A 24,802-nucleotide genomic window follows, 5' to 3' on the forward strand; every position below is an offset into this window, starting at 1 on the left:
AATGACCGACCATATCCTGAGAATGAATAAAAAGTGTCAGAGAATAGCGTTAAGATTTGGAAGATTCAAGCATTGGGGATAACAGAGGATGTCTTTCAGGTAAAGAGAAGGGGGAACAGTTTGTCATTTTTAAACATAATGGTGGACGTGACCTGTGCCTGAAGACAGTGAAGGAGATGTGTATACTGCTCTTCTCACTGCTACATGACACATGACGGTGCCTCCCCCGTGTGCAGCTCAACATGTGACGGTCTCCCTGTAACATGTCACACCGCTGTGGTGAACCGTGTGACTTGCGATTACATGCCCTCGTGCTCTGCAGGTTCAACAAATGCAGTACAAAGACTCGCGGATCAAGCTGATGAATGAGATCTTGAATGGTATAAAGGTGCTGAAACTATATGCCTGGGAAGAGTCATTTGAGAAGAAGATCCTGAGTATTCGAGAGCAGGAGCTGAGTATCCTGAAGAAAGCAGCCTATCTCAATGCCCTCTCCACCTTTGCCTGGACAACTGCCCCTTTTCTTGTGAGTAACTGATCCTTTCCAAACCTGGTTAAAGCTTCTTACTTAACTATAGAGGGACAGCAGAGGAAGACAGAAGCAGGAAGGGACCACTTGACCTCTCAAGCCTAATCCACGGTTATTGGAATCGTGGCTGATCCTGTGCCTTGTTCACTGTATCCTGTGGTTCTTTTAGTATTCAGAGATCTATCCATCTCAGTATGGATACAGCCAGTGATTGAGTGTCCATAGCCACTGGTGTCCAGAATTCCAAAGGTTTACAATCCTCTGAGCAAAAAAGTCCAATCTCAGTCCTAAGCATCTAATCCCATGAGCTGATTCTGGGACCCCCACTCCCCCACCCCACCACTGGTTGGGCACCTCCAGCATTTACTCTGTCAGTTTTCTGAGGAGATGATAAAGATGATTGGTGGGAGTAGGATGGTGGTTGTCTACATGGATTTGATAAGGGGTCTCGTGGTAGGCTGCTCCAGAAAATTAAGGCACATGGGGTCCACGGTGAGTTGGTAAATTGGATCCAAAATTGATTTAGTCATAGAAGACGGTAGTGGTGGAGGGCTGTTCTTCTGACTGGATGTCTGTGAGCAGTGGTGTTTTACAAGGATCAGTGCTGGGACCTCTGTTGTTTGTGATAAACATAAATGATGTGTATGAAAATGTGGGTGGTCTGATTAACAAGTTTGCAGATGACATGGGAATTGGAGTTGTGGACCAGTTGGGGGTTTGGGCAGATGGAGCTTAATCTGGACAAGTGTGAGCGGATATGCTTTGGGAGGTCAAATGCAAGAAGGAAGTGTACAGTAAATGACAGAATCCTTATGAGCATTGATGTACAGAGGAATCTTGGGGCACAAGCCCAGAAGGTGGCAACACAATTGGATAGGGTGGTAAAGAAGGTGTATGGCATTTTTCCTTCATCAGTCGGGGCATTGCGTATAAAAGTTGGGAGGTCATTTTACAGCTGTATAAAACTTTGGGCCATATTTGGAGTACTGTGTGCAGTTCTGCTTCCCACACAAAGGGGAGAATGTAGTGCAGAAGAAGTTCACCAGGATGTTAACTGGATTGGAGGGTATTAGCTGTAAGGAGAGGTGGTTTTCTCTGGAGTGTCAGAGGCTGAGAGGAGACCTGATAGAGGTTTATAAAGTTATGAGAGGCAGAGATAGGGTAGACAGTCAGTCTTTTTCCCTGGGTAGAAGCAGATATGATCGCAAGGTTTAAGAGGCATTTAAACAGGCAGGGAACAGAGGGATATGGACCACATACAGGCAGATGGGATTAGTTTAGATTGGCGTCGTGGTTGGTGCAGATCTGGTGGTCTGAAGGGCCTGTTGCTGTGCTGTACTGTTCTATGCTCTGTTCCTTGTTGCCTCCATAGAGACTTTGCTACATCCTTGTGGCTAATTAGCAAGCAATTAGGAAGGTTAATGAAATGTTGACCTTTTGATGCAAGGGCTATGGAGTGTAAAACTAGAAGTTTTGGTGCAACTTTGCAAGGCGCTGGTGAGACTACAGCTGGAGTACTGCATACAGTTTGGTCTCCACATTTAAGCAAGGACGTCCTTGCATTGAAGGCTGTGTTGAGAAAGTTCAATAGGTTACTTCCTGGGCTAAAAGGGTTGGCACGTGAAGAAAGTTTGAGCAGGCTGGGCTTCTGCCTCATTAGAGGTTAGAAGAATGAGAGGTGATCTTATTGAGACATGCAAGATTCTGAAGGGAATTGACTGGCTGGGTGTTGAGAGGAGGGGCTTTCTAGAACCAGGGAACATCGTTTCAGAATAAGGGGTCACTCATTAAAGATGGAGATGAGGAGGAATTTCTCAGGGTTGTAAATCTTTGGAATGTTCTCCCCCCAGAGAGCTGTGGACAGGGAATCAATGAATATATTCTCGGTGGAGGCAGATAGACATTTAAACTACAAGGCAGTGGAAGGGTATGAGGAGGGAGTGGGAAAGCAGTGTCGAGGCAAAGATTGGGTCAGCCGCATCGGAGCAGGCTCGAGGCCTAGTTGGTCCACCTCTGAACCTGTTTCTCAGGCTCTCATGGCTTGCCACCCCATCTAGCCTTATATCATTGGGAAACATGCTGACATTACACTCCTTATCAAAGTCATTGTGATTAGCAGAGGGCCTGGTACTCAGCCTGTGGACCCCGTTGGTAACTACCTGACAATATGAGAAAGAGAAGTTTAATCCAAGCTTTACTAAAAAACTTTTCTGGCCCCTGAGCCCTTATTTTATGCAGAACTGGCTTGTGTTCAATGGGACAATGTGGAGGGAGCTTACTCTGTACCTAACCCACACAGTCCCTGTCCTGGGAATTCTGCTTGGTTCCCAGTGGTCAGTACTGATTTTTATTTAACATTATTGATCGCAGTGTCTTTTATTCTTTTGCAGGTTGCCATGACAACCTTTGCAGTGTATGTGTACATGGATGAGAGTAACGTGTTGGATGCACAGAAGGCTTTTGTCTCCCTCTCTCTCTTCAATATCCTGCGGTTTCCGCTGAACATGCTGCCTCAGGTCATCAGCAGTATTGTTCAGGTGAGTCTGCAGCACCCCACTGAAAGCCCATCTGTACTGCAGAGATGGGCCCACCTGGGTACTGATGAAGGTAACGGTCCACCAAAATAGTCAGGGTGGTCAGAGGTGATGTGGCTGCAAGACTTTCCATCCTGGGTGCTGAAATGTTGTCTGTGCATTGGAATTGGCCCTTGTGCCAGGAACAAAAGTCCAGCATTTCCACAGTGGCCTGTACAGCCTCACAACATCCCAGAGTTACTGACTGCACCATCCCCTCCCCACCAGTGAGGCTCCTCCAACTGTGTGGGACTCTGGCACAGTCCCTCCTTCATCGGCCTAGCTTGCCCTTCAGTCCAGTGTTGGTGCTGCAGTCTCGAAGGGTTGAAACTGCGTGGTTCCGACTGCGTGGTGGGAGAGCCACCCACAAAACACACATGGCAATGGAGAAGTTAGTTCTGTTGTGTGTTGCTTCCTCTCACTGGATCTGAGCTGGAAACCAATCAGTCAGTGGGCAGAACTCATGCATTAGATTCCGATGTTGCCCAAATGAGCTGAGCTTGAACCAGAGGTGGTGTGTCTAATCAGGATAAAGTGACAACTTTGGATTTCACCGGACTTGCAGGGAGAGTCCAGGGCTGACTCGTTGCTAGAACTATTCATAGGGATGTTAAATATTAATACTTGGACACCACAACCATGTCCAGTTCATTCAGTTTGTACACAAGCAGAAGGTAGAACAGCAAACTCTGAGCTCTAACAGCTCCTCTCCACACGTATACAGTCCATTCTTCCACCATCCCCATTGCCATGTCCAAGCTCAGAGATAAAAGGGCTGAGGTCAATTCAGGAAGAACTCTGGGAAATTCTTTCCACCTTCCAATCAACCAGCTGAGCCAGGAACCTGTGACCTGCTGCAACACTTCCTGTGAGCCAACCACAAACGCTCTGTAGCAATTACCAGCTCCCCTCAGAGCCACTAGGACTGCTGATAATTTAGCATTTTGTTCACGGTGCAATGCCTTCTTCCTACATTGTAAACAACAACCTCAGCTACCTCTCCCCAGCCCACGTGCAGCCTGCTCTGATTAGTTATCCCGTTCTGGCTCTCTCTCACTCTCTCTTTCCCCCTCTCTCTCTCAGGCCACCGTTTCACTCAAGCGGTTACAGAACTTCCTGAGCCACGATGAGCTGGACCCCACAAGTGTTGAGCGACAGAAGACAGTGACGGGTAATCCTGTGCTATGTTTGAATCTGTCTCAATGCAGGACTTAAATGGTCTGTTTCTTATCTTGCAGTCTTGGAGCCCTCTGTCTTGTGATCACCTCTCCTACACTCTTTGTATGTTTCTCTTCTATTTCCTGCTTCATCTATTTCTCCCTCCCTTTTCCCTTCACTCTCTCTTTGCCTCTGTTTGGCTCTCTTCCTTCTTCTCTATCACACTCTGTTTCTTCCTCTTGCTGAAGTATTGCCCCGAATAAGCTACCTCCTCAAATCTGCCATACTACCAATCTCACCAGGAGTCTGATCCAGCGTGTGTGACTAGGGACGGGATGTCACCAGCACCTCCGATGCATGTACACAACTTCCCTGCCAAACATGTCCCTGCTGCAGAGCTGGAGGCTGGAGAGGATGGTGCATCAAGGAGGCCTGTTGGGCTGCTGCTGATGGTTGGTGGTCTGACAATCCCTTCAGTCCCTTGGAGCTTCAGTCAGGATCTTTGCTGGTTTCATTTGGCTTTGTTTAGTGTTTTGCCTGGAGTGGGTTTTTCCACTAGGAATCCCAGCTGCTCGGTTTTCTCAGTATTTCCTGGGTTTTTTTTAATCCTATGTGCATAAGTCCAGCCTGCCAGGCAAGTCCCAGCACCTGATCACCAACTCATTCCAAAGGCCTCGTAGCTTAATGAGCTAATAACTGTTCCCCTTAAGCCATTTTGACATCCTATCGTAGACATTCCCTTTTGTTCTACATATTCCTTCCCTCCTACTGAGAACCTACTTGTATCTCTTTCCCAGTTCTGAAGGGTCACAGACCCACAACATTGACAGTTTCTCTCTTCACAGACGCTGCCCGACCTGCTGAGTTTTTGCAGCACTTTCTGTTTTTGTTTCAGAAATCTCACTATCCTCCGCCAACAAAGTTAATATCCACCAAATCTCACTAACCTGACTGTGTGCAGATGGTTTTTGAGCATTTCCATTTGTATCGTCAGTTTCCATGACTGAGGAAGAGAAGAAGCAGAGGGTATGAAGTGGAACCAGAACCTTGGCTTCCCTGTGTGGCAGTTTGTGGGTGTGGGAGGTTACCCTGACTGTTCTATTATCTTCTATGCTCCCTGCACTGTTGTACAATGGAACAGAAAATGCTGGAAGTACTCAGCAGATCAAGTAGCATCTGTAGAGTGAGAATAACTGAGTGGGTGATCATGCAACAGAAACAGGAATGGGTGATTATCTGCAATTGTTGGATTGAGTCACAAAGGCTGCAGTGTTTCCACCCCCCCCCCCACACACCCTCCTTCCTCCTCACCCCTCACCTCCCCCCCCTCCCCCCACCACGCCTCCAGGGGAGGAGTTGTAAATGTTTGGAATTCTTTACCCTAGAATGAAATCTGTGGGTGCTTTCATCAAGTACGTTCAAGGCAGAGGTAGGTTTTTGGACACTGGGAATAAAGAGTTAGTGCAGGAAAGTTGTGCTGAGGTGGATCAGTGTGATCTTAGTGTGAATCCTTCAGAATGGCTCCTGCTCATGGGTTGGGGAGATGCCACACCTTCCATCCAGGGACTGTGAGAATGAAGGCAGATAAATCAAAGCTTATAGGGATCAGCCAGGGAAATGGAGCCAAGGCCAATGGACAGCTCAGCCTTCACCTTATTGAACTGTGGTGTAGGTTGGTGGGACCCTCTGTGGCACACCCTTCCTGCCAGTACTCCCCTCCCCAGTTCTATCTTGCAATGACTCTGCTCTCTCACCCCTCCCTGTGACGCAGCCCCCACACTCTTTCCTCTCCCTCCACCTACGCCATCTCAGGCAGTTGTCTTTCAAGGCTCTTTTTTGTTCACAGGACACTCGATCACAGTACTGAATGGGAAGTTCAGCTGGGGGAAAGAAGACCCAGTTGTTCTGGACGGGTAAGGTTTAATTATATTTCTCAGTGTTTGCACCAGCAATGTGGGACTTCCCAAGGAATGCAACAGTACTGAGCTGGATCAATTTCCTTTTGGATAGGACAGAGACCTAGTGGTTACACAAGAGGCTGGGTTGGAGGAAGCACTCGTGGTGGGAATCGCAATGGGGATTGGGGTTGAGTTTGGGGACCTGGAGTGGAGGAACCATGACCTGTTAAACTTTACCTCACTGGGGTGTCAGGTGGCACAGTATTGCTGCTCGGACCAAGTGCTGGCGCCATTGCTGAAACTGGCAGGGATGAGGGAGCCACATAATGGGTTACTGCACAACACAACAGCCCATTAGATTGGGGAGGGCATATATTAGTATGTATGGGGAGTGGCTAACTGACAGGAAACAGTCAAGATAAATGGGCCTTTATTGGGAGTGCTACAAGGACCAGTGCTGGGGTCTTGGCTGGTTATAATCTATAGAAATGACTTGGGTGAAGGGACTGACTGTAACCCAAATGTTAATGGTGTAAAGAGGGTGGGTTAGCAAGTTATAAGGAGGACACAAAAAACTTGTAAGGTATGAAGATGGGTTGGAGAAACAAAGGACTGCAGATGCTGAAATCTAGATGAAAAACACGATGATGCTGGAGGAACTCAGCAGGCCAGGCAGCATCTGTGGAGAAAAGCAGGTGGTTAACGTTTCAGGACTGTCTCTCCACGTCTCCCTAGTTTACTCCTCCACCTCACCCCACCCCCCCCCCCCCCCCCCCCAATCCCACTCCCACCCCAGGAACTTCCCACTGCCCCCGCCATAGGTGCAACACCTGCCCCTACACCACCTCCATCCAGGGACCTAAACAGTCCTTTCAGGTGAGACAGAGCTTCACCTGCACCTCCCTTAATATCATCTACTGCATTCGGTGCTCCAAGTGTGGCCTCCTGTACATTGGTGAGACCAACGCTGACTAGGCGACCGTTTCACAGAACACCTGCGCTCTGTCCATAACCGCGATCTGCGTCTCCCCGTTGCCAGTCACTTCAACTCCCCCTCCCACACTATCACTGATGTGTCAGTCCTCGGCCTCCTCCACTGCCAGGAGAATTCCAAGAGCAAACTGGAGGAACAGCGCCTCATTTTCCGTCTTGGAACCTTGCAGCCTGATGGCACGAACATTGAATCTCCCACTTTAAGTAATCCCCAAACCCCTGCCAACCCCCCCACCCAACCATGCCTCTTCTTCCCTTTCCCAGCCTATCTCTTTATTCTAACTCCCCGTCTTCCCTCCTTACCTCTGACCCATCCCCTAGTGGATCTGCTTTCCCCTCCTCCCCCGCACCTGCCTATCACTATCTCGTACCTGCATCTACCTATCACCACCCTGTGCCCTCCCCACCTCTCCTCTTTTGTCCACCTATCACTGCTCTGCTTTTCCCTCCTATCTATTGGGTTTCCCCTTTTTCTATCTTCAGTCCTGAAGAAGGGTCCTGACCCGAAATGTCGACGGCCTGCTTTTCTCCACGGATGCTGCCTGGCCTGCTGAGTTCATCCAGCATCATCGTGTTTTTCATGAGTCGGGTTGGCAGATGGAATCTAATGTGGGAAAATGTGAAGTTGTCCACTTGGGAAGAAAGAATAAAAAACCCAATTACTTGTGTAGAGTGAGGCCACAAAATGTTGAGGTATGAAGGGATTTGGGGGTCCTCCTGTAGGAAACACAAAATGTTAGCATACATATATGTTGGATGCTGAGCAGATGTTATCCCTAGGAGCTTGGTTTTATACCAAGGGGTCATCCATTTCAGAGACGAACAACTTCTCTCAGTGGGCAGTGAATCTCTGGAACTCTTTCTCCCAGGGACCTGTGGGGGTGGAGTCGGTGAAAATATTCAAGGTGGGGACTGACAGCCATTTTATCGACAAGGCAGTTGAGGGGTGTGAGGGAGAGTGTAAAGTGGTGCTGAGGCCAGGACTGGGTTTTACTAAATGGCAGACCCAGCTCAAGGGGCTGATTGGAAACTCCTGCTCCTATTTCATGTGTTCTAACAAATGATCTTAATTTGACCCCAGGATGTTGATGAGGCCCCCAGTGACGGTAACGCCATTGAGTATTAAGGAGAGGTATTAGACAGTTGTTGAGAACAGTTACTGTGTGGTACAAAGGCAGGTGTGCACTGCTTCGTTATCGGATGAGTAGGCCCACCTCTGACTGATGGAGGAAAGGTTGTTGAGAATTTGGTGAAAGTTAACAGCAAACTTGCTATAATTGCTCTGTTCACAGGGGTTGTGGTGAGGACCAGTTCCATGTCTTCACTGCTGATTGTTTCAAGGCCGAACAGGATTGCCAACAGCATTGTCGTACAGGAAATCCCTTGCTTCAAGGGAAATTGGCTGCCCCATTTCCGCAATGCTTTTTCTGGCAGACTTGCTGATGTCATGTTCCAGGCCAGTAAAAACCCCACTGCAGTGACAGGAACTGCTGTCTGCCTCTCCTGCCTGCTAAAGTAAACAGAAACTTAGAGGGTCACAGCCCCTCTCAGCAGGAGCTGGTCACTGAGGCATGAAAACCAGCCCTGCCTGGACATCCACTGGCTGAATCAGGGTATGGCTCAGCCAGCTGTCAACCACTGTCTGACAGCTGCTGGTGGAGCAAGGGGGAGGGAGAGAGAGGGATGGGGTGTGGGGAGGGGAGAAGTTAGGAAAGGGAGGGAGTGCGGAGTTGATAACAGACACTGGACGATGCTCTATATTTAAAGGGGAATTGGCTACCTCCCGATATCAGTGTGGTATTCTGGTTTTCCTGCATAAATATCTCAACCAGGACTCCTACAAGGATTGTAGGCAGGGGCAGTCCTGTGTGAATGAGTCCAGGGCATGATTTATGCCAATAACTTGTTGGACACAAGCACAATGATTTTGTGCTGTTGGCTCGCCCCAGACCCCAGCCTTAACGAGAGTCCTGACTGGTGATTCTGGGATCAGTCAGGGTCCTTCCTGGTGAGGCAGGAGTGCCCTGTCTATAGTGGACCGGCCTGCAAACCTCAACCGTGTGGCCCATTTGATGTGGCCAGGCTCCAGGTAAACTGACATCCCCTCAGTCCCCAGTGTTGAGCTGGGGCAAGGTAACCCGGACACGCCCCCTCCCCCCTTGTGTTCTGTGACACATGATCCAATGGGAGCAGCAAAGGGACCAAGAAGCTGGCAGGATTGTGAATTTCTCCATTCTTCCACCTCCAGGAGTTCTTAAAGGCAAACTTTCCAAACATCATGTCCCCTCTCGTTCCCCCCTCCCGTTTTCACATGTGATCTGATTGTGTGAGCTGACTGTGGTTTGTTTGATCCAGGATCAATCTGATTGTTCCTCAAGGCTCCCTGGTGGCAGTAGTTGGCCATGTTGGGTGTGGCAAGTCGTCGCTGATTTCAGCCCTTCTGGGGGAGATGGAGAAACAGGAGGGCAAAGTGGCAATCCAGGTGGGTACGCCATGTAATGCCACTGTACCGAGGCTTTGTGGGGTGGGATACAGCAATGCACTGTGTGCAGAGTGGCAGGCCCGCACCTGGTGGCCTGTGGTCACGGCCCTCCAGCTTCAGTTAGAACAGGATGCGGACAGGGGAGAGGAGGGGGCTTGTGGACAGAACCTGTGTCTGGGCAGAGTGCTACTCAACTAGAAAACTGACTTCTCTAAAGGTTTGTAGGACTTTGAAGCAAATTGATAGGACATTTAGGGGATAAACTTCCTCAGCTGTCAGAGGGGATGCTGGATAAAAGGTTATGTCCTTGAAATTGGAGCCTGGCCTTCTGGACTGGAGATGGGAGACGTGTCAGTCACTCGGGTGGTGTACCTGGAATGTTGTCTCACAGAGTAGGTGCTGGCTCGCTTCAGAATTATAGGTCTGGCGTTGCTGGATGTGCGCGGGGCAATGGTGCAGAGGGGAAAGATGCTGAAGAGCCAGTTCTGTGCTTCTGGTAACCCCTCCCCTCTGTTTTCCCCCTTTCTTCCCCACTTCTCCGCCCCCCCCCCTTGTTTTCCCTTTTCCTGTGGCCCCCTCACCCCTTCTCCTTCCCATCACCCGCCTGCACAACCTGCCCATCACCTCCCTCTCATTCCCACCTCCTTCCCTTTTATTCCATGGTCTACTGTCCTATCAGATTCCTCCTTCAGCTTTTTGCCTCTTCTACCTATCACCTCCCAGCTTCTCACATCACTCCCTTCCATCCCCCCCTCCCCCACCCACCTACCTTCCCCCTCTCACCTGGACTCGCCCATCACCTGTCAGCTCGTGCTCCTCCCCCTCCCCTGACCATTTTATTCTGGCCTTTGCCCTCCTCCTTTCCAGTCCTGATGAAGGGCCTCGACCCAAGACGTCAACTGTTTATTTCCCTCCGTAAATGCTGCCTGACCTGCTGCGTTCCTCCAGCATTTTGTGTGTGTTGCTCCAGATTCCAGCAACTGCAGAATCTCGTGTTTCCGTGTGCTTTACTGTTCTGTGTTCTGTGGAAGAGAAAAGTCACAGATCAGCGTGACCTTGCTGAGCATCAGAACAGGTTCCAGGAGCAGAGTGACTGCTTCCTCTTCCTACGATAAGTCCATCAGAGCTCAGTTCCTTTAATTATCGACCTTGCTGTTTTCCTCTGTGTGTGTGTGTGTGTGTGTGTGTGTGTGTGTGTGTGTGTGTGTGTGTGTGTGTGTGTGTGTGTGTGTGTGTGAGAGAGAGAGAGAGAGGCACCTGGTCAGAACCTGCAGGAATGCAGTGGCAAGGTAAAGATCAAATTCCACACAGCCAGCCACCGTCACCATGGGAACTAGGAGCAGTCCCTTGCTGGCAGTGATGCTGGGAGAAACCCACTTATAGCCCTTGTTTGACAGTGGGTTGATCACAGGCTTTGTGGAGGTGGCAGAGTGGGTTGACATGGATATGCACTAAATAAGGTACATCTAGAATTGCAAAGCCCCTTCAAAAAGTTGCCAGATTGTTGAAGTGATCTGAGCAAACTTGAAATTCCTTATTGTGCAGCTAGTTTATGGTTTGGGCAGTTCAGCCAATATCGGTAATTGCTGGTTATAACTGTTTGCTTTCTTCACTGTGCCCTCGCTGTGCCCTAGGGATCAGTCGCCTATGTACCTCAGCAAGCCTGGATTCGGAATGCTTCGCTAAAGGACAACATTGTTTTTGGAGAACCTGTCAGTGAGCAGAAGTACAGTCAAGTTCTGGAGGCCTGTGCACTGATTTCTGACCTGAATGTACTGCCTGGTGGGGACCAGACTGAGATCGGTGAAAAGGTAAATGTCTTTGTGTTCACATCCAGTGCTTTCCCTTCAGAACCTGGCTCTGGATTTCCCACTGACCTTCTGCTGCTCTGTGTAGGGAATAAATCTCTCAGGAGGCCAGAAGCAACGGGTGAGCCTGGCCCGAGCAGTCTACAGCGACATGGACGTCTATCTCCTGGATGACCCCCTCTCAGCCGTCGATGCCCATGTGGCCAAACATATCTTCGACAAGGTCATTGGCCCAGAAGGAACATTGAAGGGGAAGGTAAGAGAGTACAGATCTCTCGGCAACAGTGCCCCTGCATTTATACAGGGAGTGATCCTCACCCTCAATAAACAGCAACTCTGTGCAGTTTTTTTTACTTATTCACTGTTTGGGATCAGGACCTTACTGGCAAGGCCAGGATTTATTGCCCATCCCTGGTTGCCCCTCAGGTGGGGATCTGCCTTACACTGCTACAGTCCATCTGGTGAGGGTGTTTCAGGAGGGAGTTCAGGATTTAGCCCTGGCAATGAAGAAGGACCAGTGATGTTTTTCCAAGTCAGGATTGTGTGCAGCTTGGAGGAGAACTTGGAGGTGGTGGCGTTCCCATGTGCATGGTGGCAGAGGGCTTGGGTTTAGGAGGTACTGTCAGAGTAGCCTGGGTGAGTAACTGCAGCACATTTTGTAGACAGTGTACAGTGTAGCCACAGGGTGTCAGTGGAGGAGGGAATGAATGTTTGGGGAGGTTAATGTGGTGCCAGTAATGTGGACTGCTTTGAGCTGGATGGTTTGAGCTTCTTGTGAGTTGTTGGCACTGTACTTTTCCAGGCAAGTGGAGAGTGTTCCACCACGAGTGTTCCTTGCCTCGTCAGTTTATAGCTGAACGTTGAGTAGATCTTCCTGCATGCAGGTATGGACTGTTTTATTCACAGAGGAGATATCACCAAGTTATTTGTACAGAGAATGGCCCTTATTGTGATGTGACTGTTCAGTAATATGGTGAGTGACCCTTACTCTGCATAGACAATACTCTGTACAAGTATACAGGGAGAGGCCCTTGCTTTGCATCAAGATTCACAGGGTTGTGGTTGTACCTGGAAACCACGTTCAGAAGTTGGCATCAGCCACCTGGGCAATATATCGGCTTTGGAGGTGCCTGGCTCACTGTGGCAATTCTGAACTTTGAAGCATTTGAACCTTGTTTTCCAAAGCTGATATCTTCATCCAATTAAAGAATAAATGAGTTGAGAGTGTACAGTAATATTGCAGTGTAGACCCAGTCCTTGGCTGTGTGGCCGTGATCTCCATCAGATCACCACACACAGTCCCTCCTGAGAGCAGGCAATGTCTCAGCTGCTTGCCTTCCTGTTCAGGTCTCTGAATTCTTGACGTCTTGGTTTTGCAGACTCGGGTGCTGGTCACTCACGGGATCAGTTTCCTGCCACAAGTGGATCAGATCATGGTGCTGGTGAATGGCAAGGTCTCCGAGATGGGCTCGTACCAGGAGCTGCAGAACCAGAACGGAGCCTTTGCTGAGTTCCTGCGGAATTATGCTCAGCGAGACGAGGTGCAGGAGGATGAGCCCACAGGTAATGAGGGCTTCTCGTCACACGTCAAACACTCTGGGCTGTTTAATGTGCTGGAAGTGGCCCTCCCTCCCAATCAGTCATTTTAGTTTTGTTTATCACTTTAACTAAGCATCAGCTTCCCGCAATTGTTTCTTGTTATCAGGACAAGTTCAGAAGGTTGTTTTTGCTTTAACATGTGGTCCCTCATTGTATTAACAGAAGCATTGAGTGCACAGTCAAGAAGGTGATGTTGAGCTTTTCTGATAGCTGGTTGGGCTGGTCAGCTCTGGGCCCCACCATCCAGGATATCAAGGCCTTCAGAGAATACAGAGGCAGATGCCAGGGCTGAGGGCCTTCAGTACTGTGGAGAGTGTGGAGATGTTGTGGTTCTGCTCCCTGGGGGTAATAGAGATTTACACAAAAACAAGATGATGTTAGGGGCAGGAGTTGGCCACTAGGCCCCTCAAGCCTGCCCTGCCATTTGATATGATCTGCCTCAGAGGAAGGGCATCAGCCAAAGAACCAGAGGTGAGCTGAGGTAACGTTTAGTTTGTGCACCAAGGTGTGGTCTGGAACACAAACTGAAAGTGGAAGCAAATTCAATGGAAGCTTTCGGAAGACGTGAAAAATTCTGGTGCCTCCTCTCACCGCACTCTGCACCCTGTGCCCCAGTCTTGGCTCTGTTCTCTCTATCACCCACTTTACAACTCCACCTCTCTCTCCTCTCTCGTCCCATCTCCCTCTTTCAGGAGACGGGGAATGTTCCAGCATTAGAACATAAAACATTACAGCACAGTACAGGCCCTTTGGCCCACGATATGCCAACCTTTTAACCTACTCTAAGATCAATCTAACCCTTCCCTCCCACGTACCCCTCCATTTTTCTGTCATCCATGTGCCTATCTGAGAGTCTCTTAAATGTCCCCAATGTGTCTGCCTCTACCAGCACCCCTGGCAGTGTGTTCCACTCACCCACCACTGTGTGTGTGTGTGTGTGTGTAAAAACCACTTATCGTCACTAACCTCTGACATCCCCCCCGTACTTTCCTCCAATCATCTTAAAATTATGTCCCCTTGTGTTAGCCATTTCCACCCCGGAAAAAGTCTCTGGCTGTCCACTCGATCTATGCCTCTAATCATCTTGTACACCTCTATCGTCACCTCTCATCCTCCTTCTCTCCAAAGAGAAAATCCCTAGCTCGCTCCATAGAACACTACAGCACAGAAAACAGGCCATTCAGCCCTTCTAGTCTGTGCCAATTCCGCTAGTCCCATTTACCTGCACCCAGTCCATAAGCCTCCAGACCTCTCCTGTCCACTCTCCTGTCAAGAGTGAGCCTGCATTTACTACATCAGATGGCAGCCTGTTCCATACTCCCACCACTCTCTGAGTGAAGAAGTTCCCCCTAAGCTTTTCCGCTTTCACCCTAAAGCCATGTCCTCTCGTACTTATCTCTCCTAATCTAGGTGGAAAGAGCCTACTCGCATTTACTCTGTCTATACCCCTTCTGCGCTCCAAGGAATAAAGTCCTAACCTGTTCAATCTTTCCCTGTAACTCAACTCCTGAAGACCCGGCAACATTCTAGTAAATCTCCTCTGCACTCTTTCAATCTTAGTGATATCCTTCCTATAGTTAGGTGACCAGAACTGCACACAATACTCCAAATTTGGCCTCACCAATGTCTTATACAACCTCACCATAACATCCCAACTCCTATACTCAATACTTTGATTTATAAATGCCAGGATGCCAAAAGCCTTCTTTACAACCCTGTCTACCTGCGACCCCATTTCAGGGAATTATGTATCTGAACTCCCAGATCCCTTTGTTCCTCTGCACTCCTCAGTGCCCTACCATTTACTGTGTATGTCCTACCTTGATTTGTCCTTCCAAAATGCGACACCTCACACTTGTCTGCATTTAATTCCATCTGCCATTTTCTGGCCCATTCCTCCAGTTGGTTCAGATCCCTCTGCAAGCTTTGAAAGCCTTCCTCGCTGTCCACTACGCCTCCAATCTTAGTGTCATCAGCAAACTTGCTGATCCAATTTACCACATTATCATCTAGATCATTGATATAGACAACAAACAACAATGGCCCCAGCACAGATCCCTGAGGCGCACCACTAGGCACAGGCCTCCAGTCTGAGAAACAATCATCCACTACCACTCTCTGTCTTCTCCCACACAGCCAATTTCAAATCCAGTTTACAACCTTTCCATGGATACCTAGTGTCTGAGCCTTCTGAACTAACCTCCCATGTGGGACCTTGTCAAAGGCTTACTAAAGTCCACGTAGACAACATCCACAGCCTTTCCTTCATCTACTTTCTTGGTAACCTCCTCGAAAAACTCTACAAGATTCCTTAAACATGATCTACCACACACAAAGCCATGCTGACTATCCTTAATCAGCCCTTGGCTATCCAAATACTTGTATACCTGATCTCTCAGAACACCTTCCAATAATTTACCCACTACTGATGTCAGGCTCACCGGCCTGTAATTACCTGGTTTACTTTTAGATCCTTTTTTGAACAACATGAGCTACCCTCCAGTCCTCCGGCACCGCACCTGTGGCTAAGGACATTTTAAATATATCTGCCAGGGCCCTTCAATTTCTACACTCGTCTCCCTCAGTGTCCGAGGAAATATCTTATCAGGCCTGGGGGATTTATCTACCTTTATTCGCTGCAAGGCAGCAAGCACCTCCTCCTCTTTAATCTCTATATGTTCCATGACACTATTGCTTGTTTCCCTTCCTTCCATATCCACTACGCCAGTTTCCTGCGTAAATACTGATGCAAAAAAACTGTTTCAGATCTCCCCCATCTCCTGAGGCTCCACACATAGACAACCACTGATCTTCTAGGGGACCAATTTTGTCTCTTACTATCCTTTTAATATACTTGTAGAAACCCTTTGGGTTTACCTTCACATTATCTGCCAAAGCAACCTCATGTCTTCTTTTTGCCTTCCTGATTTCCTTTTTTAGTATTTTCTTATTTTTTCTATACTCTTCAAGTACCTCATTTGTTCCTATTGCCTATACCTGCTGTACACCTCCCTCTTTTTCTTAACCAGATCGCCAATATCCCTTGAAAACCAAGGTTCACTATGCTTGCCTTTAATCCTGGCAGGAACATGCAAACTCTGTACTCTCAAAATTTTGCCTTTGAAGGCCTTCCACTTACTGAGCACATCCTTGCCAGAAAACAACTTATCCCGATCCACTCTTCCTAGATCCTTTCTCATTTCCACAAAATTGGCCTTTCTCCAATTTAGAACCTCAACCTGAGGACCAGACCTGTCCTTACCCATAATTAACTTGAAACTAATGACATTATGGTCACTGGACCCAAAATGCTCACCTACACATACTTCTGTCACCTGACCTGCCTGGTTCCCTAATAGGAGATCAAGTATTGCATTCTCTCTCATTGGTACCTCTATATGTTGATTTAGAAAACTTTCCTGAACACATTTGACAAATTCCAAGCCATCCAGCCCTTTCACAGTGTGGGAGTCCCAGTCAATATGTGGAAAGTTAAAATCCCCTACTATCACAACTTTCTGTTTCTTACATCAGTCTATCTCACTACAGATTTGTTCATCCAATTCTCTCTGACTATTGGGCGGTCTATAATACAACCCTATTAGTGTGGCCACACCTTTTCTATTTCTCAGCTCCACCCATATGGCCTCAGTCGACGAGCCCTCTGGGCTGTCCTGTCTACACACAGCTGTGATATTTTCCCTGACCAGTAATGCCACTCCTCCCCCTTTCATCCCTCCCCCCTCTATCACGTCTGAAACAACGGAACCCGGGAACATTAAGTTGCCAGCCCTGCCCTTCCTGCATCCAAGTCTTACTAATAGCAATTGGCACGTCGTAATCCCATGTGCCAATTCACACCCTAAGCTCATCCGCCTTACCTACAATACTCCTTGCATTGAAATAGATGCACCTGAGAACATTTCCATCACGTACAAACCTTTGATTTCTGTCAACCTATCCTCATAAGCTTAACTGCTCAACCTATCCTCATAAGACATGCTCTCCATGTCCTTGATCCTTGTAAAATTAACACACGGTAAAATTGCTCATTGAAAATGCATAAAACGTACACAGAATTCTCACAGTCACAGAGATACAACACAAAGTTCAGCCCACCCAGACCCTGCCAATCATCGAGCACCCATTTTTACACGCGTCCTACACTATTCTATTTTACCCATGTTCAGCTCTTTCCCCCTTCCCTCCCAGATTCTAGGGCAATTTACAGCAACTAATTAACCTAGTAACCCACGTCTCTGGGATGTGGGAAGAAACCGGAGCACCCAGAGGAAACACGCGGTCACAGGGAGAACATGTAAACTCCACACAGACAGCATCGGAGGTCAGGATTGAACCGAGGTCACTGGAGTAGTGAGGCAGCAGCTCTTTTAGCTCTGCCACTGTACCAGCCCTGTTCTGCTGGAGAACCAGTCAGGCAGTTAAGCCCTTACTCTCCAGGATGAGGTTTTCCTGGCCCAGATCCTGCACTGTGTGACCGAGCCTGATCCGCAGCTCTCATGACTCACTACCTCGTTCCTCTTCCACAGTGGCCGATGAAGATGATTTTCTTGCTGAGGATTCCCTCAGTAACCACATCGACTTGAGCGACCACGAGCCGTCAGCTACTGAGGCACGCAAAACTTTCATGAGGTGGGTCATCACTCTGAGCTGGTCAGGTTGTCAGTGTCTGGAGACTCCTTAACTATCTACTCCCCCCTTTGCTACATTCAGTGGGTGCCTGGGCCAGCGGCTGTGGAAGATCCCAGTTCTGATGCAGGTCTCTACTGAGGGTGTTGAACGCAGAGTGAGTGGGCAGTGGAGCTGCAGCTGTGGTAATCGAGACCCCAGGGTCCTGCTCCCATTTTCAATCTACTACCTCCAAGCTGGCAGCGTGTGGGCCATGGGTGGAGGATTTGAAACCAGTAACTTGGAATGAATTGGTTCAAACTCACCCTTGGCCAGTTTTGAAACTGATTTAAATGAACCTGGTCATTTTGGTATTGGTTTATTGTCACATGTACCGAGATATGGTGAAAAGCTTTTGTGTGCCATCCAGGCAGATCATTGCATACATAAGTACATCGAGGTAGTAAAGAAGAAAGCAATGTAGAATATTGTGTTACAGTTACAGAGAAAGTGCAGGCAGACAATAAGGTGCAAGGGCCATGATGAGATAGATTGTGAGGTCAAGAGTTCATTTCTTAGTGTATGAGAGGTCCATTCAAGTGTCTGATAACAGCGAGCTCCCGTTCATTGGGATGTGGGATCACTGGTTGGCATTCACTACCTGTTTCTCGTTGAGCTGGGCTAGGAGTTAACCTTCATGGAGAGCAATGGAGAGAAGCAGCTTCTCGGAAGGCAGGGAGCACTGGGTGAGCTTGACCCCTGCTGGGCTTGAGGTCCTGATGTTCAAGTCCCCTTTTCTTCAGTTGACCAAAGGCTGAGCTGGTGTACCGAAGGCAGTGGTGGATTTCGCCATCAATGTCGCCTTTGCCGAGGGGTGTAGCTCCCAAGATGTGGGAGTGGTTCACGTTTTCCCGGGTTTTGCTGTGAGCCCTTGTCAGAGGGCAGAGAGATGCAGCAGGGTCCGGTTGGTAGAGCACCTTCGTCACGCAGATGTTAGGTGGAAGGCCCATCTTCCTGTACATTGCAGTGAACAAGTTGGTGTGTTGGAGCTTGGCCTCCAAGCAGGCGCAAACATCTCCTGCAGCCCAGCTCCTGAGGTTTGGTGGCCTTGGTTCTGGATTGTAGTGGCCAAAGGTTACATCGCCTCCCACGAATTCTGAAGATTAGCTCCACTCTCGTGGGAATTTTGTTATAGGTGACGTGCAACGTTGTGGCAAGAAAGATTGAGAGAAGTGCCAGGGTGATGGCCCGGCCATGTTTGACAGCAGTCTTCATTGACACACACCACTGCCAAAACCAGCTATTGCTCCCTCAGTACTGCCCAGTCAACCATGTGCCACAACCTCAGCACCACTTGTTTAACAGCACATCCACAATACTGCCTCTGTGTTGCTCTAGTGCTCCCTCTGACAGTGCAGTTGGTCCCCAGTACTACTGCTCTTCTGGTGGGTAGTAGCCCACCCTCAGCTGTACAGATGGGTTTGGCCCTGGTTAGGTGGGGTTGAACCCACAATCTGCTGATTGGTGAACCTGGTTCACCGGGCATGGTGTCTCCTCCCACTTCCCTGTCACACTGAGCTCCGGACCACGGCTTTCATCTCAGCAACTCTTTCCTAATATCTCTGTGCTTCCTGTCATATCAGACAAATCAGTGTACTTTCTTCTGACGGAGAGGCATCGACACGGAAATCCACTCGGAAGCGACTGAGTCAAAAGAAAAAGCAGGTTGAGAGCCTCCCAGCCACAGCACCCAAACCAGATACACTGATCCAGGCTGAGACAGCGGAGACCGGCAGGGTAAGTACCCCACGCTGCTGCCACACATGCTGGGCCCCTCGGGGCTTTGTCACCTCCTCTGGTGCAGGCTGGGGTTCAGCGGCCAGGGAACACTGCCTGGAGCAACGGGAAGGAGCTTCCTTCTGTCCTGTGGGCAGTTGGCTGACTCATCAGCTCGGAGTTCCCAACGTTGGCCCACCTTGGGTCCAGGGTGGGATGTGAGGGCACTCGCGCCGGTATGAGACTGCTATTGAATCATCAGCTTTCCCTACCTGCCGACAGCTGCCTCGCCACTTGGGTTGAGGCCAAGTTTTGCCCCCAGAATTCTTTCAAACATTGAATGTAGATCCTGGAAGTGCCTGCTGGATCTCGGCGGTGTGGCCCCAGGATAATGACTGCCGCAGTTGAACCTCAGTGGTACCAAGCTAGTGGAGGCGGGAGGCCTGGGTGGAGGTGAGCAAACTGTGGACTGGTTATTCTTGGGCACCACACAGTGCAGATCTGGGCCATTCGGTCTCCTAGCCCCCCCCCCCACCCCCACCCCCCCTTCCCCCCCTCCCTCAAACTCCTTCCACCCTGCAGCTCCCCCACCCCCCCCCCGCGCCCCCCCCCCCCACAACTCCTCCCCCCACCGCACGGCAGTGAGCCCCGCAGTGTGGAGCTGGGGATTTCGGGAGGGAGCCGGTGGCACTGGGTTGTGGAAACGTTTGGTCAGTGGGTGTGGGCAGCTGTGGTGTGGAGGAGAGATTGGTGTGTGACGGTGGGCGCTCTGCTTCCAGGTGAAGCTGGTAGTGTTCTGGCAGTACCTGAAGGCTGTTGGCCCCTGCATCTCCGTGCTGATCTGTCTGCTCTACTGCTGCCAGAGCGCTGCATCAATCGGGGCCAACTTCTGGCTCAGTGAGTGGACCAACGACTCTGGCAACAAGACAACTCACAATTCGACCAGCCTGCGGGTAGGGATCTACGCCGCACTCGGCCTGACGCAGGGTAAGACACCCCGAAACTGAGCACAGAGGCAGGGGAGCTGGTCACCTGCTTGTCCTAGGGCTGGCAGCTCTGACCTGATTCACCGTAATTATAGGACCACCAGCAGATAAAGCGGAGGGGAGATCTGGGGTCTGTGTCAGTGTCAGGGAGGTGAACTTGTAGCTACAACTCCTGTGTGTGACATCCACAGGTCCTTTCCCAGATCCTAACCCAGTTCTGGGGTCAGGTACAGGCCCCTTCTCATGCTGATGAGCTCTGCAGGGGTGGACACTGAGCCCAGCATCTGACTGATGGGGCTTAAGGGAGGGGACTGGGTAGTGAGGGTTGGTGTTGCTGGGAGTTGGACTGTGGGGGGTGGGGTAAGGAGACGAGTGGTGCGCAGTTAGACCCTCGAGACCCCTCGGCCCTCCTTTAGGTCCCAGAGCAGGATAGACACCCCACCCTGCCCCCTCAGTCTGAACCCTGGGTTGACCAGATGAAGATGCGTTGATCTGTGTTAGTGGGTGTGATTAACACTCGTGGGAGAGACCACCGCGGGTGAGCTGAAAGGAGACGGAATGGTGTGGGGGTGAGAGTTTGGAGCTGGAGGTGCCAAGGTGTGGGAGAGCTGGGTTGCTCCAAGTTGGGGAATCTGCATGTAGGGGGCAGGTTGACTGAGGGAAGGGGGGTTGTTAGCTGGGTGGGGGAGCTGGGGCAGGGTTGCCATGGATCGCTGGGTGAGGCAACAGGCTGTGGGAGGTTGGGGTGTGGCGCCCAGTCCATGTGCTAACCTCCACTCTGGAACTGCATTGTGTTTCCATCACAGGGATTCTAATAATGATCTCCTCCTTCACACTGATGGTTGGAGGCCTGGGGGCTGCTCGGCAGCTCCACTCACGGCTCCTGGACAACAAGTTGCACACACCACAGGCATTCTTTGACACCACACCCATCGGGCGCATCATCAATCGCTTCGGCAAGGACATTAACGTGATTGATGAAGTGATTCCATTGACATTCCAGATGTTCCTCGCAACGCTTTTCATCTCCCTGTCCACCATGATAGTAATAATGGTCAGCACGCCGTGGTTCACATTAGTCATTGTTCCACTGGCCCTGGTGTACATACTCGTGCAGGTACTTCACAGACGCACTCCGGTGCAACAGGCAACGGCAGACACTGCGGGCGGGGCACTTCACCAGATGCCCCTCACTGTCACAGCATCCTAGTGACCAAAAATTCCCAGCTGACTCCCAAACCTGGGAATGCAGGAAGTGTATTAGCATCGGTGGAGATACAGCCAGTGACACAGGGTGCTGGGGGAGAGGGGTGACTGAGGGACAGTGTGAGGGAGCTGGGTTAATGTCAGTGGGGATACAGCCAGTGACACAGGGCGCTGGGGGAGAGGGGTGACTGAGGGACGGTGTGAGGGAGATGGGTTAACAGGAGGAGGCAGCTAATGACTGAATCATGCTGGTTCTCTGTAGGAACAAAGCAGTCAGTCCCATTCCTCTGTCTTCACTATGTCCTGCAGCTTTCTCTCCCATCCAATTCCTTGTGAACCACAATTGTATATGTTCCCAGCATCCTTCCACAGTGAAGTCCCAATCACTCCTGGTTCCATTCCGGTCTCTAAATCTACCACTTCTAATTCTTGGCTCTTCTTCATTCAGTTTGTCTCAATACTAGACCTGATTTCTATCAAATCACCTTTCATTTCCCCCACCCCCTCCAGGATGAAGAGGAACCCCAGCTACTCCACCCTAACCATGGAACTAATTCATCCTCTGTGAAGTCGTAGAACATGGAACACTACAGCACAGTACAGGCCCTTCGGCCCACAATGTTGTGCTGACATTTTATCCTGCTCTAAGATCTCTCTAACCCTTCCCTCCAACATAGCCCCTATTTTTCTACATAGAGAGGAACCCTCTCTATGTGAGAGGAAGGATGTCCCTCTCTCATCCTTCCTACAGTACAGTGACAAAATTGGAGGCACTACATAGAGACGTACATCACAGAAACAGGTCCTTCAGCTCACCAATTCCAGGACAATCATCGCCCCAACAATACTTGCCCTATTTACCAGTACTTGGTCCATGGTCCATTATACCTTGGTGATTTAAGTGCTCGTCCAGATGCTCCTTAAATATTGTGAGAGTACCCACCAACCCCCACCCCGGCCCCCAGGCACTCTGTGTTCCAAATTCCAACCACCCTCTGGGTGAAAAACGTGTTCCTTGGGTACCTCTAAGCTTCCTGCCCCTTGTATTAAACCCTCTTGTCTTGTACACCATTAATCTTGGGAACAGTTTTTTTTACAGTCTATGTCCCTCATGATTTAGTTTTCCTCAGCCTGGTCCCCCTCAGTCTCCACCCCAAGCAAAGCAAGCCTGGCCTCCCCAGTCTCCTCCCGTAACTGAAACACTCCATCCTAGGCAACATCTGGTGAATCTCCTCTGTACCCTCACCAGTGCAGTAATGTCCTTTCTATAGTGTACTCCTATCTCCCTGCTCTTATTCTGTGCCCTGGCTAATGAAGGCAAATATCCACATGCCACCTTCACCACCTATCTACCTGTGCTGCCTCCTTCAGAGATCCTTGGACATGTTCACCAAAGTCCTGTTCCTTCATACTCCCTAGGGCCCTACTGTTCATTGTTAATGTCCTACCCTTATTAGCCCTCCCCAAATGCATTTTTTAGGATTAAATTCCATCTGCCTGTTTTACCAACTGATCAATACCCTGTACCATAAGACTACCCTCTACTCTATAAACATAGCACAGAGAACCAACGGCCTGCAGATGCACAGGGCAGGCTATTCGGCCCACAACGTTGTGCCGATAGCACAATTGATTTTCATATCATCTGTGAACTTGTTAATTACACCTCCCATATATTAGCGTTAAAATTGTTAATGCCCTCCTCTTTCCCTGGTTACTATCTTGTCCGCCGTTGATAATTTGTGGTCCCTCTTTGCCCCCCCCCCCAATTTCTTTGTCAGCCGTCCTGCCTTCACATTCCACACTCCTGAAGTTGTTCCCTACTTTCAGCTCTCTACACCCACCACATGCTTTTCCTTTATTCAACCCGTGAGATCCCTTGATGTCCAGGGGTCCTTGGACGTGTCCTCTCCTTTCCCTCTTACAGCAACCGATCAGCCCTTCACTTTGAATGACTCCCACTTGTCTCATTTAGACCGAGCTGCAAGTAGCTGCTCCCAGTCTACTTTTGCCAAGATCTTTCTTAAAATATTGAAGTTGACCTTTCCTCAATTCAGGAACTTGTTTCCAGTCTGTCCTGAAGCCTAAGTTCTGGTCACTCTCTGAAATGCTGAGCCACTGTTTCCTTCATTGAGGCCAGTTTTCTGTCCAAGCTTTCTGCCCCTTTTATTCCATGGGCTTCAGATTTGCTGACTGATTCCTGCTTCAGATTCCTCATGCCTTGCACCTGATCTAATTTCCCAGGGAAAGGTGGCATTAGTTTGCTTCTAATGGATTGAGGAGGTTAGTGTGGCAAGCTGGATTAACCAGGAGAAAGTCCAGTGAGGACCTTGCTGCAGGACACACCTTGGTAATGTGACGAGCTGACTATGGGGGTCCTTCCTGCTTTCAGTGTTTGCCTAGCTTGATCGCTAACCCAGTTTATGTGTGGACTTCCCTCCAGTTGTGTCTCTGCTCTGAATCTGGTTAATAGTTCTGGTGAAAGTGGGTGGCATGGAATTGGGTGTGTCCTGCACTGCATTTATGTTGTTGCTGATGTCTGTTGGTGCTAACAGCTCAAGCAGTACAAATGCAGAGCATAGTTCCTGCAATCCATTGGTGGTGAGCTCTGGCTGCCTGTAGCTGGCAGTTGGCTGGCCCTGGCCGCTTGTAGCTGGCCATCAGCAGCGAGCCCTGGCCACCTGTAGCTGGCTGTCGATGGTGAGCTCTGGCCGTCGGCGGCAAGCCCTGGCCGCCTGTAGCTGGCTGTTGATGGCGAGCTCTGGCCGTTGGCGGCTGCCTGTGCCTGGTATTTGCTGTCCATGGCTTGCTGCCAGCTCTTGATGGTCTGTAGCTGGTTCCCAGTCACCTCAATCTCTGACTGGCTTATGTGGAGTGGTCCTTGGGCACAGCACACCCCTTGTAATGCGCCTCGTCTCTGAGTGAGCTGTGCCCAGGGTGGGTGTGGTGGGGCAGGTGTATCAGAGCCAGATCCCACCAGGGGGCTGGGGTGGGGCAGGGAGGTCTTCACTGTGACCCCTGAATCTTTCACCAGTCTTTACATGTGTCCCTGAATGTCAGCCAGGCTTCACTGCATTGTCAGGTACTTAATGCGTTGTAGGAGCCCAGGCTGAGATCTGGGCTTGTCCTGGGGCTGGTGGTTGGGCAAGAACGGTCACACAGTCC

General features: G+C 49.8%; 1 protein-coding gene across 1 annotated transcript in view; it reads left to right on the plus strand.

The window, feature by feature from the left end:
- The window catches only part of abcc3 (ATP-binding cassette, sub-family C (CFTR/MRP), member 3), a 94,086-nt gene extending 72,445 nt beyond the window's left edge, over positions 1-21,641 (plus strand). Inside the window, exons 12-23 of the mRNA XM_052033314.1 lie at positions 323-526; positions 2,920-3,066; positions 4,186-4,273; positions 6,107-6,173; positions 9,507-9,633; positions 11,268-11,444; positions 11,530-11,697; positions 12,821-13,004; positions 17,591-17,693; positions 19,313-19,466; positions 20,225-20,432; positions 21,238-21,641. Coding sequence (XP_051889274.1) covers positions 323-526; positions 2,920-3,066; positions 4,186-4,273; positions 6,107-6,173; positions 9,507-9,633; positions 11,268-11,444; positions 11,530-11,697; positions 12,821-13,004; positions 17,591-17,693; positions 19,313-19,466; positions 20,225-20,432; positions 21,238-21,641 — 2,031 coding nt within the window. The remainder of the gene's footprint in view (positions 1-322; positions 527-2,919; positions 3,067-4,185; positions 4,274-6,106; positions 6,174-9,506; positions 9,634-11,267; positions 11,445-11,529; positions 11,698-12,820; positions 13,005-17,590; positions 17,694-19,312; positions 19,467-20,224; positions 20,433-21,237) is intronic.
- The last annotated feature ends 3,161 nt before the right edge of the window (positions 21,642-24,802 follow it).

Source organism: Pristis pectinata, chromosome 18, assembly GCF_009764475.1.
Source record: "Pristis pectinata isolate sPriPec2 chromosome 18, sPriPec2.1.pri, whole genome shotgun sequence".
NCBI lineage: Eukaryota > Metazoa > Chordata > Chondrichthyes > Rhinopristiformes > Pristidae > Pristis > Pristis pectinata.